The 18121-nt window shown below is 48.3% G+C and overlaps 1 protein-coding gene across 4 annotated transcripts in view; it reads left to right on the top strand.

Moving 5' to 3' along the window:
* PLCH2 (phospholipase C eta 2) overlaps positions 1-18009 on the top strand; it is a 221822-nt gene extending 203813 nt beyond the window's left edge. For 3 of the 4 annotated variants that reach the window (XM_058161025.1, XM_058161024.1, XM_058161026.1), the window contains exons 23-24: positions 10600-10930; positions 15470-18009. In XM_058161025.1, coding sequence (XP_058017008.1) covers positions 10600-10930; positions 15470-17130 — 1992 coding nt within the window. In that variant the 3' untranslated portion in view covers positions 17131-18009. Of the gene's footprint in view, positions 1-10599; positions 10931-13731; positions 13762-15469 lie in introns of all 4 variants that reach the window. The other variant, XM_058161027.1, reaches the window with a different exon arrangement.
* The last annotated feature ends 112 nt before the right edge of the window (positions 18010-18121 follow it).

The raw sequence follows: 18121 nt of genomic DNA, 5'->3' as shown, positions 1-18121 counted from the left end.
ACATGCCAAAAGTCCCATTTTTCTGAAATTCTTCTGGCTTTTCGTTTTCGTTTTCAAAACCCGAGCTGCCTCTCTTGCACTTGCTTATATTTTGAGGGATAATAAACACAAGAATTCATAGGTTTTCTTGTGCCTGGGTTGGTTTGTTTTTTGCCCCAGATATATTCTTTTTAATCTTTAGAACAGTTAACCAGCGGAACAACTGGCCTCCAGAACTTGTGAATGCTCCAACACTGGAAGGTTTTAAGAAGATGTTGGATAACCATTTGTCTGAAGTCTAGGGTTTCCTGCCTAAGCAGGGGGGGTTGGACTAGAAGACCTTGAAGGTCCCTTCCAATTCTGTTATTCTATTCTGTCCTGTCCTGTCCTGTCCTATCCTATCCTATCCTATCCTATCTTCTATCCTATCCTATCCTATCCTATCCTATCCTATCTTCTATCCTATCCTATCCTATCCTATCCTATCCTATCCTATCCTATCCTATCCTGTCCTGTCCTGTCCTGTCCTATCCTATCTTCTATTCTATCCTATCCTATCCTATCCTATCTTCTATCCTATCCTATCCTATCCTATCCTATCCTATCTTCTATCCTATCCTATCCTGTCCTGTCCTGTCCTGTCCTGTCCTGTCCTGTCCTGTCCTATCCTAACTTCTATTCTATCCTATCCTATCCTATCCTATCCTATCCTATCCTATCCTATCCTATCCTATCTTCTATCCTATCCTATCCTATCCTATCCTATCCTATCCTATCCTATCCTATCCTATTCTATTCTATTCTATTCTATTCTATTCTATTGTATTCTATTGTATTCGTGCTGTGCCTGTTGGATGGATTGCTTCGGATGCAGGCAGTCCAATTATCTCCACCAAGTTACACAGAGCGAGTTCATCCATCAAGTGGTGTGCGTTTGTGTTACTTTTTAATCGATTAATCACAATTAGCCAAGCCAAATGAGTGGAAAACAATACTGTCTCAGCAGAAGGAATGCCATTAGGGGAGGGGAGAAAAAAAAACCCAGCTTGCCAAAATACGTACAACGTGGACGAGGAAAGAGATAAAAGCAGCCAGGTTGATGCCTTTCCTGCAGAAATGTCGGTCAGTTTGCAAGCCAGTTTAAGACTGGGACAGCCACCAGTTTGGAAAAATAAGAAACTTAAGACGAAAGAGAGGATTTCATTTCTCCACCTTCTCACCCATATATATTCTCTAAAGTCATTTTTTTTAAAAAAATAATGATGTCAGAGTTTTGACTGACGCCCTAATTCAGTGATGGCTAAATTCCAAATCAAGTGCCCAAAGTGCGCGCGCATGCCCGCACCCCCAAAATGTAATGCGTGTGAGGCCCCCGCATGTGTGCAATGCCCCCCACGCCTGCGCGGCAGAGACCCAAAGACCGTCTGGCCAACGGGATTCACGCACGCATGCACGGCAGAGGTAAACTGAGGCAACGGCTCGTGTTGGCCACAGAGAGGGCGCGAGCCAAACTTCAAAAGAAATCCAATTATTTATTAGCAGCTTCGTGTCGGCATGTTCCAAGTGAAGCCAACTCTGACCCCACGTAATTTACGCCCCAATTATGACCCTGTTTCCCCCCCTTCTCCGCCCACCCCCAGGTGTGTCATCAGCCACGTTCTCCAATGTTGTGGAGATCACTCCCCTCCGGCTACTGTGGGTAACCGGGAAGATGGCCTTGACAGAGAGATGGCTGGAGTGTGCTTTTGTTTTGACTGACGTGCTGCAGAGTTTGTTTTCCCATCCCCCTTGCCCATGGCAACTCGGGAGCAGACCGAGGAGGCCTTGCGAGTTGACAAATGATATATCTCATTTAAAAAAGAAAAATGACCAAGCTCCCTATTTAATTAAGCTACAGTTAGTCCTCGACATACATCCAAAATTGAGCCCAAAACTCCTCTTGCTAAACGAGACAGTTGTTAAGTGAGTTTTGACCCATCGGACGGACTTTCTCACCACAGTTGTTTAAGCGAATCACAGCAGTTGTTACGTGAGTGACATGGTTGTTAAATGAATCTGGCTTCCCCCACCCACCCACCTTGATTTGGCTTGTCAGAAGGTCGCAAAAGGGGATCCCGGAACACTACGACCATCATAAATATGAGTCAGTCATCGAGCGCTTTGATCCCACGATCATGGGGCTCTAAGTGTGGAAAAACGGTCGTAAGTCGCTTTCTTCCTTGCTGTTGTAACTTCGAACCGTCACTAAACAATTGGTCGCAAGTGGAGGACTGCCTGTTGCCTTACCACCGTTCATTTAGTGAATGTTCACAGTTAAAAAAAGCGACTTACGTCCGTTTTTCTTACAACCTTTGTAGCCTCCCGCCGGTCACACGATCAAAATCCAGACGCTTGGCAACCGCTTCACACTTAAGGACAGTCACACTTAATGACGGTCACGTAATTCCCCTTTTTGCGACCTTCCGACAAGCAGAATCAACGGGGGGGGGGAGAGCTGGATTCACTCAACAGCCGCGCGACTCATTTACCAACCGCCTGGATCCGCTTCTTAAACAACGGTGCCAGGCAAACTCGTAAACCGGGGCTTAAAAACTCGCTTTAACCAACGTCTTGGGCTCCGTTGCGCTCGTAAGTCGAGGACTCCCTGTATGACGGACTCCTTTAAGGATTAGTTTGGGTTTTTGTTTGTTTGTTTTTTTCAAAAAAAAATCGGATTCCTTGGCGCTTTCAATCGACTTTAGCGCGGATTTGATTTCTCAGCCGAGGTTGGGAAAGCAAATGTTTGCGTCGTGGGGCGCGCGGTTCCCTCCTGGATAGCCCCATTGAAAGCAAAAATAAAATAAAATAAAATAAAAAATAAAACCCATGGCGGGGAGGGAGGCAAGGGAGAGGGAGGAAACGTCCCGGAGAGAACAAGCGGTCCTCTGTCTGCATGGAGGCTTCGCCCGTCGGATTCCAGGTGCTCCGAATCCCGCAAGGGAGCAGCGTTGCGTGGCAACCTTTTTCTCCTGTTTTTTTTTTCTTTTTCTTTTTTTTCTGCAAAAAATAAAAAACCAACCCGGGCAGCAGGCAGCTTGCTCTCCTTCCAACAACCAGAACCGAGGAGGGGAGAAGTTAAACACGTTAAGTTCATGCCTCTCTCTCTCTCTCTCTCTTTCTCTCTCTCTCTCTTCCCTTCCCTTTCAATTTCTTTTCTCCCTCTGGGTTTGCCAAACAAAAAAAGAAAGAAAGAAAGAATTGGAGGAAGGCCAGTTGGGTTGTTTCAAAGCCTCCCGGACAAAAGGAGGCAACTTGTCTGGAAAATCCTCCGTTTCTAATCCTCCTATGGTCTGCCTTGGATGAAATGGGAAGTTTCTCTCCCTCCAACCTCCGACGGGGAAAACTCGGGGGACGGGACTGGGGGGTAGGGAGCCCCTTACTGTAATTCCTTGCCATCCCTACCACCTTGAATTGGGCTTAGGTATCTGCAGGGGAGGGGGAGGCCGACTTCCATCCTGCAGTTGGCTGATTTTTGTCCCCAAAAAAAAAAAGATCCATCCATTCCGAGAGGGATGGAGCGATGAAGTCTTTGCCAGGAGTCGGTTAGATGCCGTCGCTCTTAATAAACTGAAACAGGAAGGGAACAATGGGGATTTTTTTTCTCTCTCTCTCTCTCCCTCTTCTTCTTTCTCTCCCTCTCTTCTTCTCCCTCTCTCTCTCTCCCTCTCCTTTTCTCCCTTTTTCTCTCTCTCCCTCTTCCATCTCCATATCTCCTTCTCTCCTTCTCTCCCTCCTTCTCTCTTTCCGTCTCTTCTTCTTCTCTCTCTCCCTCTTCTTCTCCCTCTCTCTCTCTCCCTCTCCTTTTCTCCTTTTTTCTCTCTCTCCCTCTCCCATCTCCATATCTCCCCCTCCTTCTCCCCTCCTTCTCTCTTGCCCTCTCTCTTCTTCTCTCTCTCCCTTTCTCTCCCTCTCCTTCTCTCTTCTCTCCTCTCTCTCCTCTTCTTCTCCTCTCTCCCACCCTCCCTCTCTTCTTCTCTCCTCTCTCCTCTCTTTCACTCTCTCTCTTCTCCCTCTTCCTTTCTCTCCGTCTCTCTCTCTCTCTCCATCTCCCCCTCTCCTTCTCTCCCTCTCTCTAAAGCACAGGGTCTAACTGTAGGCTTAAAAGCCCTGGGCTGTTTTTTTTTAAAAAAAAAGAAAAGCTCCAAAAAGTGAATTATGCCTGTGTTAAATAAGTGAGTGTAGCACAGTAGGAAAGTGGTCTTCTCAATTGTCCTTCGCTTCAAACAGACGCAGCAGGAGGGTGTGTGTGTGTGTGAGAGAGAGAGAGAGACGGGGTGGGGGTGGGGGGGGAGAGAGATTTTAGGAAAGAGCTTCTGCTGGGCTAGAAGGAACGAGATATCTGACTCAATGCTTTGGTTTAAAATTTCAATCATGAGGACTGGAAACTTATTTTTCCATAGAGGCAGGACCATTTATTTGATGCTATTTTGATTTGGGTGTGTGTGTGTGTGACAGCATTGACAAATTGTTTACTTTAATGAACTAGCCTTTGCACAGAGACTGGCACAGAGTGTTTGAAACTTACCTGTCTCTCTGCCGCAGGCAATTTTCTCTTTCGATTAACCTCCTTGGATCAATTCCACCAAATTCCTTCCTTCGTTGATCTCTCTCTCTCTCTCTCTCTCTCTCTCTCCCACCCTCTCCCTCTCTCCCTCCGTCTATCTCTCTCCCTCTCTCCCACCCTCTCTCCTCCCTCCCTCCCTCTCTCTCTCCCTCTCCCTCTCTCTTTCTCCCTCTCTCTCTCCCCCCCTCCCTCTCTCTCTCCCTCCTTCTCTCTTCCTCCCTCTCTCCCTCCCTCCCTCCCTCTCTCTCTTGCTCTCTCTCTCTCTCTCCCTCTCTCTCCCTCTCTCTCTCTTTCTCTTTCTCTCTTGTTCTTCTGCTTGAGTTGCTTCCTGATAGATAGTTTTTAATTTGCAGCCGACTGACACGGCCTTTAAAAAAAAAACAAAAAAAAAACTGCCAGCAATTTTTTTGGGATGGGCAGGTGGGGGGAACTTGCTGCCTTCCAGTTCGCCCAACGCCCTCTCTCTCCTCCTGTCTTCCGAAGCCCCCTCCCACTGCAGCCTCAAATCCCCCCCCACCTCCCCTCTCTTTTTCAATTTCCCCAGCTGATTTGTTTTTTGATTGCTTTATCTCCGGGTCTCCCTGTTCTCAAATCTTCTACCTACCCCTTGTTGTGTTCTCATTAACATTTCTCCTGCCCTGGACTTTGTGGGGTATCAATACCCTAATTATGGAATCTAATCTTCCCGAGGAAGAGATTCCTCGCTTCATTTTCGGGCGGGTGAACTGTGACACCTAAGTCAGTCCCACTGATTATGGAACAAAATTCAAATTATGCTACGTTTCCTGCCTCTACAGAGGAAAAAAAATAAAATCTCCTGCAACTGTACGCTTTCCCCCACGCCTTAATTAGACTATTTCATTTTCAGTAAAAAGAATTTAATTATGCAGAAAAGGGGACTTCTCACCCGTTCACGATTTGAATTTAGTATGGAACGCCCTTCTGCTAAAATCACGGCACAGCCTTGGCAAAAGAAAAAAAGAAAACCCATTTGAAGATGACCAAGCTACGGTCCACGAATTCACCTGTTTTTCCTAACCACCTGTTTGGACAACATCCATCCGTTCTGTACAACCGTTTGTCTGGCATGGTAAAGGATCGCCCGCTTGAGCAGGGGGTTGGTCTAGAAGATCTCTAAGCTTCCCTTCCAACTCTGCGGTTCTATCAAAATAGGCAATGGTATCCTCTCCTGTAAGTGGCTCAGTGGTTAAGACGCCGAGCTTGTCGATCGAAAGGTCGGCAGCTCAGCGGTTCGAATCCCTAGTACTGCGTAACGGGGTGAGCTCCCGTTACTTGTCCCGGCTTCTGCCAACCTAGTAGTTCGAAAGCACGTAAAAAAAAATGCAAGTAGAAAAAATAGGGACCACCTTTGGCGGGAAGGTAACAGCGTTCCAGGCGCCTTTGGCATTGAGTCATGCCAGCCACATGACCACGGAGACGTCTTCGGACAGCACTGGCTCTCCGGCTTTGAAACGGAGACGAGCACTGCTCCCTAGAGTCAGGAACGACTAGCACGTATGTGCGAGGGGAACTTTTTACCTTTATCCTCTCCCTATTTTAAACAAATAGTTTCCATGAAGGCAAGGACTCCCTAAGAGTTTAACAAAACAAGGAAAACCGCCAGTTCCCAACCCTTCCAACATCAGGCCCCTGCTGAGAAACTTAGGCATTTAACTCACAGCTTCTTTCAAACGTTGCTTGCATCTTGCTTATTTTCGTTTTCTTAATTACCATAAAACCCTTCCTCCTCATATCATTACCTTCTTTTTTATACCCTTTTCTAAAATATAGAGATGCGACTTCAGCTTAATATTTTTTGGCTGAAACGAAAAACTAAAAGCAAGGTTCTACGTTTAGGCAAGAAAAACCAAATGCACAGGTACGGTATAGGTGGTACCTCCCTCAATACTAGTAACTATAAGAGGGATCTTGGAGTCCTAGTGGACAATCACTTAAATAGGAGCCAGCCATGTGCAGCAGCTGCCAAAAAAGCCAACACAGTTCTGGGCTGCATCAACAGAAGGATAGAATCAAGATCACGTGAAGTGTTAATACCACTTTGGTAAGGCCAGACTTGGAGTACTGCATCCAGTTTTGGTCGCCATGATGTAGAAAAGATGTGGAGACTCTAGAAAGAGTGCAGAGAAGAGCAACAAAGATGATTAAGGGACTGGAGGCTAAGACAGATGAAGAACGGTTGCTGGAATTGGGTATGTCTAGTTTAATGAAAAGAAGAACTAGGGGAGACATGATAGCAGTCTTCCAATATCTCAGGGGCTGCCCCAAAGAAGAGGGAGTCAAGCTATTCTCCAAAGCACCTGAAGGCAGGACAAGAAGAAATGGGTGGAAACTAAGCAAGGAGAGAAGCAACCTAGAACTAAGGAGAAATTTCCTGACAATTAAAACAATTAATCAGTGGAACGACTTGCCTCCAGAAGTTGTGGATGCTCCAACACTGGATGTTTTTAAGAAGAGATTGGATAAGCATTTATCTGAAGTGGTGTAGGGTTTCCTGCCTAAGCAGGGGGTTGGACTAGAAGACCTCCAAGGTCCTTTCCAACTCTGTTATTCTATTCTATTCTAAACTGGGTTTATTAAAAGCAGGGCTATGTATCTGGGATTTTTGAGCAAATTGGGGAGGGGGATTTTTCTCTCTTTATTGCAAAGAGACCACCTTTTTTTTTTTAAAAAAAAGAATGATCCAGAAAGCCACTTCGCTCTTTTTGGGCTCGTTTTGTTTTTTTTCCTGCATTCCTGGGGGATTGAATAATGTCAAACTCCACCTGTATCCTTCCTCTGTTTTGTCTCTCTCTTTTTCTCTCCCCACCGCTTTCGTAGTTTATCCGTGTTACTTGCTTGATTTCTCACGTGTGGGTCGCGTGCCCGACCCTTTCCTAAATGTCTCGCAGGCCGTCTTGGCTCGTTTTTCTTCTTCTTCTTCTTCTTCTCCCGTGTCTCACTTTCTGCCTTTTTACTTCTGTCTGTTTGTGATTGCAGTGTGTCAAAAAAGGTCTCCTTTTAGAAGCAGAACAAATTTAGACGCCTCGAAGGTACCCTTTCTCCCCTTCCAAGGAAGGTGGAGTCAGCTGGGAGCATCACCACTCTTGCATGCTTCCGTCCACCTCAAAACATCATTAACATTTCTTTTGTCTGTGTGTGTCTTGTTTTCCTGCTGTAGCTTGTTTTCTTTTCTCTTTTTTTTTTCTCCTCCTGGAAAAAAAAAAAACCAACAACAAAAACCAACAACCACAACACACACACACCTCCCCGACCAAAACTTGGTCAACACTCTCATAACATGGATTGCGACATTTCCCGGAACATTTTGCTGAGCCATCGAGTTTCTAGATTATTCCATGTTTACGAAGCAGATCCAGGATTCTCCAATGTTTGTTTGTTTTTTTAAAAAAATCAAATCCCAATTTCTTTCCTCCATAGTTTCTACAGGTAGTCCTTGACTTACGACCGCAACTGATGTCTAAGCGAGACGGCAGTTTAGTGATTCCCCCTCCCCCCCCCCGTTTTATGCAAGTTTCCCACAGTTGTTAAGCGAACCACTGCAATTAAATTAGTCACACGGTCGTTAAGTGAATCCGGCTCCCCCTCCCCCCCCAAGTCGACTTTGCTCATCAGAAGGTCGCCAAAGGGGATGACGTGACCCCAGGATATAGCAAACTGTCATAAATACGAGTCAGTTGCTGAGCATCTGAATTTTGATCACTTGACCCTGGGGATGCTGCAACGGTCATAAGTATGAGTCAGTTACCGAGGGTCTGGAGTGGTGCGATGGCCTAGAGGCGGAGCTCTTGCCTCACAATCAGGAGGCTGTGAGTTCGATCCTAGGGAGAGGCAGATATTTCTCTCTCTTTGGGCATAATGAGAAACCTATCTGCTGAATAAAACTCTGCATTGGCAACAAGAAAGGCATCCGGCCTTTAAAATGCTCTGCTAGCTCCATTCAGTTGCCCCGACTCCACCCCGCAAAGGATGATGGGGTTGATGAAAGATTTGCTGAGGATTTGAACTTTGAAAAACGGTCATGTCTCTTGTCACTCTTTGAACCGTTGTAAGTCAAGGGCTACCTGCGCTTCCTCTGTCAATGGAGGGATAGGTAATTGTTCCTCCTAAAACCACCCTCACCCCACAATTCGTCACCCTCCGTTTGTTTAAGGGACCCAATTCCTGGGCCTGGATCCCCAGGAACCGACATGCTGGATCTTCTTCTTAAATGGCTTTCTTTCCTTCCCAACCAAATTTGCTCCGGATTTGGGATCTTGAATCGCTCGTTTGGATTCAAGGGTCAGTGAATAGCCTCAGCGGGGTCGGGAATTGGGGGGGGGGGTTGCATCCAATGACCTCAAGGGGCTGATGGGAAGGGAGGGGGAAAGAAATATCACTTGCACACCACTACATTCCATCAACGGGGGGGGGGGTGTCTTGTATTGGGGGGGGGGCATGGGATGGAAGTCCCCTCTTCCATGATCTGTGTATGTTGTATGTGAGAGATTTCTTGGTGGTTGTTTTTTTCTTCTTCTTTTTTTGCAGTTTCTGTCTGTCTGTGTATATGGGATTGTTGCCAGCTTGAACAGTTATTCTGTGTATTTGCCCAAATGCCTTAATTATTTTGTGGGTGCCCGACATGACAAAAGTGATTAAGAGCTGGCCATCCACTTAAAAAAAAAAAAAAAAAAAGCTCAGGGTAACATCATCAGTGCTAAAAGGGAGCAGGATTGGCTCTTTTTATATATGGCGGGGCCTCTAGTAGCTAAATAGAGCCAACTCCGCTCCCTTCCAACACTGATGATGTTATCTAGCTGGGTCATAAAACGTCGGCAAGAAAACCTCCAAACTCAGAGAGCACCAGGGATCCCACAGTCCACTTCCTCTTCTTCCTCCTCCTCTCCTCCTCGTCCTACTACTACTAGCACTGATGATGGTACCCACTTGGGTAATGCAACATCTACCAGAAAATAACCAAGCTCAGAGAGTACCAAGGACCCCACAGTTCACTTCCATCTCTTCCTCCTTCTCTCCTCTTCCTCCCCGTCTCTTCCTCCTCCAAGCACTGAAGATGTTACCTAATTGGGTAATGCAACATCTTCAAGAAAACCACCAAGCTCAGAGAGCACCAAGGAACACCCCCTCCCCCCCCCCGATGTTAGTCCTGTTCCAACACGCGATTGGGTGTGTGGTCACCGGGGAGGGGGCGGGGGGAGACGGACCGTCATTTGGGTTAGGAAATGGTAACCGAGCAGCTGGGGAAAGGCAGGTCGACACAGCGGTGAAGTCTTGAAACCTGTTCTGTTTCCCTCCCTCAATACTCCCAACAAAGAGTCAGTCAAAGGCCTTCTTTTCTAATTTATTTACATAGATAAATGTTCTGTTCCACGTCTACCCACGGGCCTGCCAAGTCTCTGGAGATAACTAGGAAATTATAGATAAGGCCAGAGTTACTCACAAATATATTCTTCCCTCCATTGATACAGTTTGCCCACGCAAATTCACTGCTTTGTCCAAGACAAAAAGCCAGGAAGTTCCGCCTACTGCTTTTATAGCCTCTGTAGATGTCACTGCATGACTCATCATTCTTTGGCTTTGTCCCAACGCCTCCTCTGCTGCGCGCGCCGGTCACGTCTGCGCAGTCTTGCATCAAGCCAAAACTGTTCTTGGGGCGTTGCCAAATCAGAAGAAGGCCCGGGAGAATCAGGCCTTGCCGGCCCCTCCTCCTCCCTTTGGGTGGGTGCCAGGGAGGGAGAGGGCCCAGGAGAAGCAGGCCTTGCCAGGTCTTCTCCCTCACTTTCTGAATCATCCGAGTCCAGGAGTCCGAGTCCAGGAACCTGGGTCACAACAAAACCATACTGCCATTCCTCTCTCTTCCCTCCCAATTCTGTCTTCCAGTCCAACCAGGATTAGCCAAGGGCTACTGTGAGGTTAATCACATCTTGCCTACACGGCTATTTGAGTGCGTACACGCTCTGTTACGGCTTTTCTCCTTCTTCTCCTTCTTCTCCTTCCAGGTCAAACCAGCGCTGGGCATAAAAAGTCTGTTTCTCAGAAATCCAAAGCAGGCCTCTCTCGACAGCCATGTTGCTGGTCAGCTCAACCGCAAACATTCCTTTAGCAGCCAACTTTTACGGCGGACGGCCAGCGCACCCACCAAGAGCTTAAAAAAGCCCAAGATCGCCCTGGATGCCCGAGACGAGAACTCGGAAGGAGCCGGCAACGATTCCCTTCTGGAAGACGCCTCCCACCCTCGCTTTGACCAAGAATCCGACCTCCCGTCCCCGGCGGCATCTCCTTCCCGAGAAGGCGTCAGCCGCACGGAAGTGGACCCCAAAGGATCCAAAGGTAAGGCTCACAATTGGGGCAGAGAGCAGAGCAGACACAGCCAGGGGTTCCAGGACGCCACCTTCAGCGAACCCATCCGGAGATCCAGGCGGATCTGCCTCCAGGAACCATCCGGGCAGAAACAGGGCAACGAATCGGGTAGGATTGGCATGGCCACTTATTGCATGAAGTGCGTGGTCGGCTCCAGCGACAGCCCCGAGGTGGAGGGCCAGTGGAGCGAGCCCAGCGCCAGCCATCCCTCCTCCGGGGACGTTCCCCACTGCGGCTGCTGCGGTAGCTCGGCGGGCGAGGAGCGGGTGGAGCTGAAACCTTGGGGGATCCAGGAACAGCCCCGCGCCCGCTCCGATCTGCACCTGTGCACCAGCTACGGGGCTACCAGAAACCTGCCCAAAACCTGCCAGCCCTTTGCGACCTCAGGGAAGAAAAAGGGGGACTCGGCGTGTCTCGGGGCCATGGATCGCTCCTGGCACCGGTGGCGCGCTCCGCCTGGCGGCAAATACCGAAGCACCGTCAACCTGGTGAGCTCCAACAACGGCTCGGTGTCCTCCAGTTCCAGCAGCTTAGACAGTCTCGAGAGCCCCGATTTCTCCAAGGCTTGGCCGGAGAGCGCCCGCAAACAGGCGGGCACCCTTCAGAGGGAAATGAATGCCTTGTTTTCTGAAAAAATGGAGGAAATTCGGAGTAAATCCCCTATATTCTTCACCGGTAAGATCAGATCTCCCGCGCCCGACCTTCCGTTCCGGATCCGTGCCGTCATCTCCCCATAGAAACGTCTGTGCTCCTCGTTGCCTGATTGTCGGCATGGAGCTTGGCTGCTTTAGCATCGTCCTGCCTTAGTGACCGTCCAAGCATGGTGTTGTAATTTCATTTCCGCTGGGGGCTTTACTGTAGCGAAGTAGTGATTTCCCCTGCATGCCAGCCCATCTCCCTTTTTTGCAAGCTGTTGTGGTGTCCCTTTTTGTGTGTTCCATTGGGGGCGATCCTAAGAACCGTTTCTCATCCAACCAGAGCGGCTACCAGGGGTGAAATGCTCCCGGTTCGGACCGGATCACACGATCCGGTAGCAACGGCGGTGGGTGGTTTGGAGAACCGGTGGCAAAAATCCCTGCTCCCCCACCGCCATGCCCAGCTGAGCCACGCGATCATCAGTTGTTGTTGTTGTTTTTACTTTTAAAAGCATTTTTTCCTTGGCCGAAAAAATGCTTTTGAAAGTAAAAAAAAAAAGCCTCTGATGATCGCGCGGCTCAGCTGGGATCGTCGGAGCCTTTTAAAAGCATTTTTTTCTACAGCCTCTTCGGCCTCTTAAATGCTTTTAAAAGGTTCTGATGATCCCAGCTAAGTTGCCTGATCGTCAGAGGCTTTTAAAAGCAATTTTTTTTACAACCTTTTCAGCTTTGCTGGTTGAGGAATTCTGGGAGTTGAAGTCCACAAGTCTTAAAGTGACCAAGGTTGGAGACCCCTGGACTAGATGACCTCCGAGGTCCCTTCCGGCCCTGGATTATCCTCCGAAGCTGCGTCTTGTGGGTGGGGCGGGGAGTTCGTTTTTCCTCCCAGCAGGCTTCAGGCTGCTTTTAAAAGCTTTTTTTCGGCCCTGATTTTAACCCTAACCGTTCCTTGCCACTGTTGTTAAGTGAATCGCTGCAGTGGCTAAGTTTCTAACACGGTCATTAAGTGAATCTGACTCCCCCCGCCCCCCGACTTTGCTTGTCAAAAGGTCACAAGACATGACCCCCGAGACGCTACGACTGTCAGAGGGTGAGGGATGTAGGAGCTTCATCCCTGGAGGCCCTCAAGAAGAGACCGGACTTCCCTCCGTCAGAAATGATGTAGGAGTCTCCTCCTCGGGCAGGGGGGGGGGGTTGGACTAGATGACCCACAAGGTCCCTTCCGACTCTGTCATTCTGTTATAAATAACGAACGGACGGCCAAAGCGTCTGAATTTTGATCGTCTGGCCACAACGATGCGTAAGAGGTCGTAAGCACAAAAAACGAGCCAGTGGCGTCAAACGGTCACTAAATAAGCTGTGATAAGCCAAGGACTTACCTATATCTATATAAGGGGTTTTAAAACAGGTTTCTGAACTGCGAGTCTGCGTGCCGCTTCTGGCATGCGTGCCATAGGTTCGCCATTACGGGTGTCGGGTCTCCTGCTTGGGCGGTGGGGGGCTGGACTAGATGACCTACAAAGCCCCCTTCCAACTCCATTAAATTTATTTAATTTATTTATTTTATTTATTTATCATATTTATATACCGCCCTATCTCCCTAGGGACTCAGGGCGGTTCACAGGCAGATAAAAAATACATATAAATACAGAATAAAATACCAATTAAAAAACTTATTCTACCCAGCCCATTAATTAAAAAACAATATAAATAGTAAAACCCAATTAAAACCAATATAAATTTAAAACCTTGTCCATTTAGGGACTAAATTTAAAACCTAATTTCCTGAGAACCAAATGCCACCATAGAACCCGGCGTTGGACTCGAAGACCTCCGAGGTCCCTTTCAGGCTCTTGTAATTCTTTATTCCGATTTCCGTAGATTTTGCAATCTACATCGTTACCCATAATCCACCCCCACCCCCCATCCCCCCATCGATTCTTTCTCTTTAAGCTGCTTCTGGTGGGTCAAAAGCGGAATTCTCAGGATCTGCACGCTTAAGTTACCGTAATTTCATTTCCTCGGCTTCCTTTTTCCCCCCGGTTTATTCTCTGTCCCTGAACTAACTTGGTTTTTATTTTCCCTCTTCTTCTTTTGTTTTTTGTCCTGTTCCTCATGTCCTCTTTCACCGCGTAGTTAAGAACTGAAAGGATGATCCCATCCCAGGTAACTCGAGACTTTTTTTCCGGGATTCTTTCCTTCGCCTGCTTTCTCCCTTTCTCTACAGCCTTTCCTTATGCCCTTCCGAGGTGGGTAAAATATGAGGAGCCAGATGGTTGGGGGGGCGATAGGCTGACTCTGTAAACCACTTAGAGAGGGGCTGTAAAAGCATTGTGAAGCGGTATATAAGTCTAAGGGCTGTTGCTATCATCTATCTATCTCTATCTATCCATCCATCTATATTTCTTTCTTTCCTTTCTTCTTTCTCTCTTTCTTTTTCTTTCCATCCATATCTATCATCCATCCATCCCTCTCTCTCTCGTCTGTCTGTCTCTGTCATCTATCTATCTACCTACCTACCTACCTTATCTATCTATCTATCATCTATCATTTCTCTCTCTCATCTAGTTTTCTACCTACCTATCTATATCTGTCTACCTACCTACCCTATCTGTCTGTCTGTCTGTCTATTTACCTACTACCTACCTACCTTATCTATCTACTTACCTACCTTATCTATCTATCTATCTATCTATCTATCTATCTATCTATCTATCTATCTATCTATCTATCTATCTATCTATCATTTCTCTCTCTCTCATTTAGTTTTCTACCCATCTACCTACCTATCTATATCTGTCTGTCTATTTACCTACCTACCTACCTACCTTATCTATCTACCTACCTTATCTATCTATCTATCTATCTATCTATCTATCTATCTATCTATCTATCTATCTATCATTTCTCTCTCTCTCATTTAGTTTTCTAGCCATCTACCTATCTACCTACCTAACCCTATCTGTCTGTCTGTCTGTCTGTCTGTCTGTCTGTCTATCTATCTATCTATCTATCTATCTATCTATCTATCTATCTATCTATCATCTCTCTCCCCCCACCCATGCGGTTGCTATTGAAGGCGCTAGATCACATGACCTGATTAATCCTACCCAAATTGTCCCGCCGAGCTTTGAGTTGGCAGGGCTGGGAACCACCAAGTTAATGTGCCCTGCAGCATTTCCAAGCCCTGCAAATCCTTTTGATGTATTTACACGTAGCTTATTTTTTTTTAAATCTTCTTTTTAACATATTTGTTTTATATTACGAGTTACAGGCCGCCGGGTGCTTAAAAGTTAATCTCTGTTCAATATTTTGTGATGGTTGTTTTTTTTTTTAAATACCCAAAGTGTATTATCTTTTCAAACATTATCTTATCTTTAAAAAAACAAAACCCAAAGTATATTATCTTCTCAAATATTAATTTGTGGTATTAATATTTTCTCGTTAAATATCTACTCCTTGACGTAACAGCCAGGCGGTTATGTAACTACAAGCTCCGATGATTTGATCCTGTGCGATCAAGTCGCTTTCCATTCTTGATGACTGCACAGATAGATTTTTGTTTCCCTCTACGGTGTTTCCTCCCTTTGCTAGACCCAAACGAAAATAAAACCAGAATTGGGTCAAAGCCAGAACAGAGCAGGTGGGATGTGGCTGGGATTGGCCCGTTGCCCGTTTGTGTGTGACAAGATAAGAGCCGGGCGCGGCTGCTTCGACCTGGTTGGTTTGACAACTATCCCTTAAACACAGCCCACCCTTTTCAACACGTAACTCAAAATGGGACAACAGGGTTTATGCAAGCCATCTTCTGTGAGAACTTCTTGGGGTCGTTCCCACATTCATGGACTTCTTCTTCTCCTTCTTCCTCCTCCAGATGTCCACCAATTCTCCATGCACCGGTCGGCCCCTTCCTTATGCAGCCTGCAGACCATCCACGAAGAGCCCTTCGTCGCCAGCGACAACCAGCCTTCCAGCAGTTCCTGCTTCCTTCTGCCCACCCGCCCCGCCAGCGACCCCAAAGAAGACTCCGTGCCTCGTCTTTTCCAGGAAGCCGTTCCAGATGGACGCGACCACCGCCCCGGGCGTCTCGAGAGAACTCCTCGTTTGGAACAGCACCCCGCGAGTTCGGAGACGATGCTCCTTGCTCCCAGCGTCTCGGAAGAGGAAGAAGGGATGGGAAGCACCAAAGAAGGAGAAGGGTGGATGAGAACTCCTTGCCACGGAGGTCTTCTCCATTCGCAAGGGCAGCACAACCACGCGTCGGACAATTGTTGGCTGCCCCCGGCTGGAAATAGCCAGAAGAAGAAGACCGACGAGTTGGTTCCACAGATGACAGGCGATGAGAAGAGCAGAGTTGGACCGCCAAACCAAAGCGAAAGGGACAGTAGAAGCACCGTGCCGACTCCACTTCACACGGCTCCCAAAGGAACTGTCGCAGTCCCCGTGCCACCGACTGTCGTGAGGAGACCAAAGGATGAAGGATACAAGCGGTGTGACCACGGCATCTCTCTCAAGCGTCCTGACGATTGTTCTCCTGCGCCGGAGGTTTATTGGGACGCTACCGTCCACGACCGGATCTGGAGCAAGCTTGATTTCACCACCCACAGAGACAGCATGTCCTCCTCTTCTAGCATGTCTTCCAATGATACCGTCATCGACCTCTCCTTGCCCAACCTTGCCCGGAAAAGCCTCCCCGATCTCGGTGCTCAGAAGACCTCGGATGCCGCCGTCGTTGTCGTCGTCCCCCAGAGAAGAATCGTCAGGCCGTGGTCCGCTAACGCCGCCTCTGGGCGCCAAGCCCCCACGGTGACCAAGAGCAAATCCAACCCCAACTTGAGGTTGGATCAACCCACGGAGGACGATTTGTGCCCGAGGCCGCTCGGCTTCTCCTCGGTCTCCAGGAGACACACCTGGAACCGCTTGTACGTGGAGAGCCTCAAGCGGCCGTGCCTGGAGTCGGAAGAGCAGAAGAACCTCGGTCCCAACCCCGTGAAGTCCAAAAGCCTGGGAGACCTCACCTCGGATGACATCGCGGCCACTTCGGAGAGCAAGTACCGGAGCATCCGCCGAAGTTTCGCCGCCCGTTCGGCGAGGGTCGGCCAGCATCACGGTGGGGCCTTCAAGACTTCAGGAGGATGTCCGGACGGGCTGACCGAGCGGCTGAAGAAACTCACCTTCTTCCAGCTGGAGAACGACATCACTTCGCCCACCTGTCTGGAACCTCCCACGGCTGAGGAGGAAGACGAGGGAGACGAGGAAGAGACCGTCCTGATCCGAAGGTCTTCTTCTCGGAGTCAAAGCAGGGTGAGGTACATCGCCAACCGGGCCAGGCAAGCTCAAGAGAGGCAGAAGCTCAAAAGTTTGGCCTTGAACAAGGGGAGCCCCATCGAAGAGCGGGGCATCCCCGAAGGAGCCTGCTGTTTCCCAGGGGGGCCTTACACGGACCCGGCTTCCCCTGGCTTGTTTACATCCCAACTCAAGAACCCGACGGGCTTGAACCCCGACACCGACGTCGTCTTGACCTTCAGACTCTGACGGTGGGAAGGGCTGAAACAGAATCGATGTTTACATTGCTGTCGAACCCTCGTTCAATGAGGGAGGACACTCCTCTTCCTCCTCTCCATAAACCCCGATCCCTTCTAGCACTGATGATGTTACCTAGTTGGGTAATGAAACGCCTGCAAGAAAACTACTCCTCTTCCAATGGACCACTTTATGTTTGTGAGAAACAACAACAACAACAATAATAACTATGATAATGCAGTCTGTAGCATGTGTCACGGGGAGTGGGCAACTCCGATTTTCCCAGGGTGAGAACCGATCCTGAGAAGATCCCACCCCCTCTCCGCGGTCCCTGGGAAGCACGTCCAAGGAGCTACGGTTCTTCCTTTCTTTTCTTCACCGCCTGTTTTTCTCCGTGCCCCTTCTCCCCCAGCCCTGGGAAGGAAAAAAACAACAACAACCCCGAATCCCTGAGCAGTTGGCTCAGCCATCAATTGCAGCCTTAGCTTAATTCACGACCAGGAGGCCGAGCAGCAAGGGCCACGGCTGGTGGGATGGGAGCAAGCGCTGCCTTTTGCAAGGACCGGAATCATCCCTAAATTTCTCTCCTTGCCCGTAGTTCCAGCGTCTTGATTCTCCCCTTGGCCCAACAGCCTTTGCAAGGTTTCAAACAAGTGGCGTGCTGACCTGGGGGAAATGACTTTTTAGTAGCCCCGTGGCAGACGGGTATTGTTCTTGGTTTCTCTAGGCGTTCGCTAGGAGGAAGGAAGGAAAAAAAGAAAAGAAGGAAGGAAGGAAGGAAAGACTGTCGCCAACTTGGTTTCTTTAGGTGTTAGGAGGAAAGACGGAAGCAAAAAGAGGAAGGAAGGATGGAAGGATGGAAGGAAGGAAGGAAGGAAGGAAGGAAGGAAGGAAGGAAGGAAGGAAGGAAGGTTGTCGCCAATTTGTTTTCTCTAGTTGTTGGGAAGAAGGAAGGAAAAGAAAAGAAAAAAAAAGAAAGAAGGAAGGAAGGAAGGAAGGAAGG

The sequence above is a fragment of the Ahaetulla prasina genome, chromosome 18, assembly GCF_028640845.1.
Source record: "Ahaetulla prasina isolate Xishuangbanna chromosome 18, ASM2864084v1, whole genome shotgun sequence".
Taxonomy (NCBI): Eukaryota; Metazoa; Chordata; class Lepidosauria; order Squamata; family Colubridae; genus Ahaetulla; species Ahaetulla prasina.
This window is presented reverse-complemented; position numbering and strand designations above follow the sequence as displayed.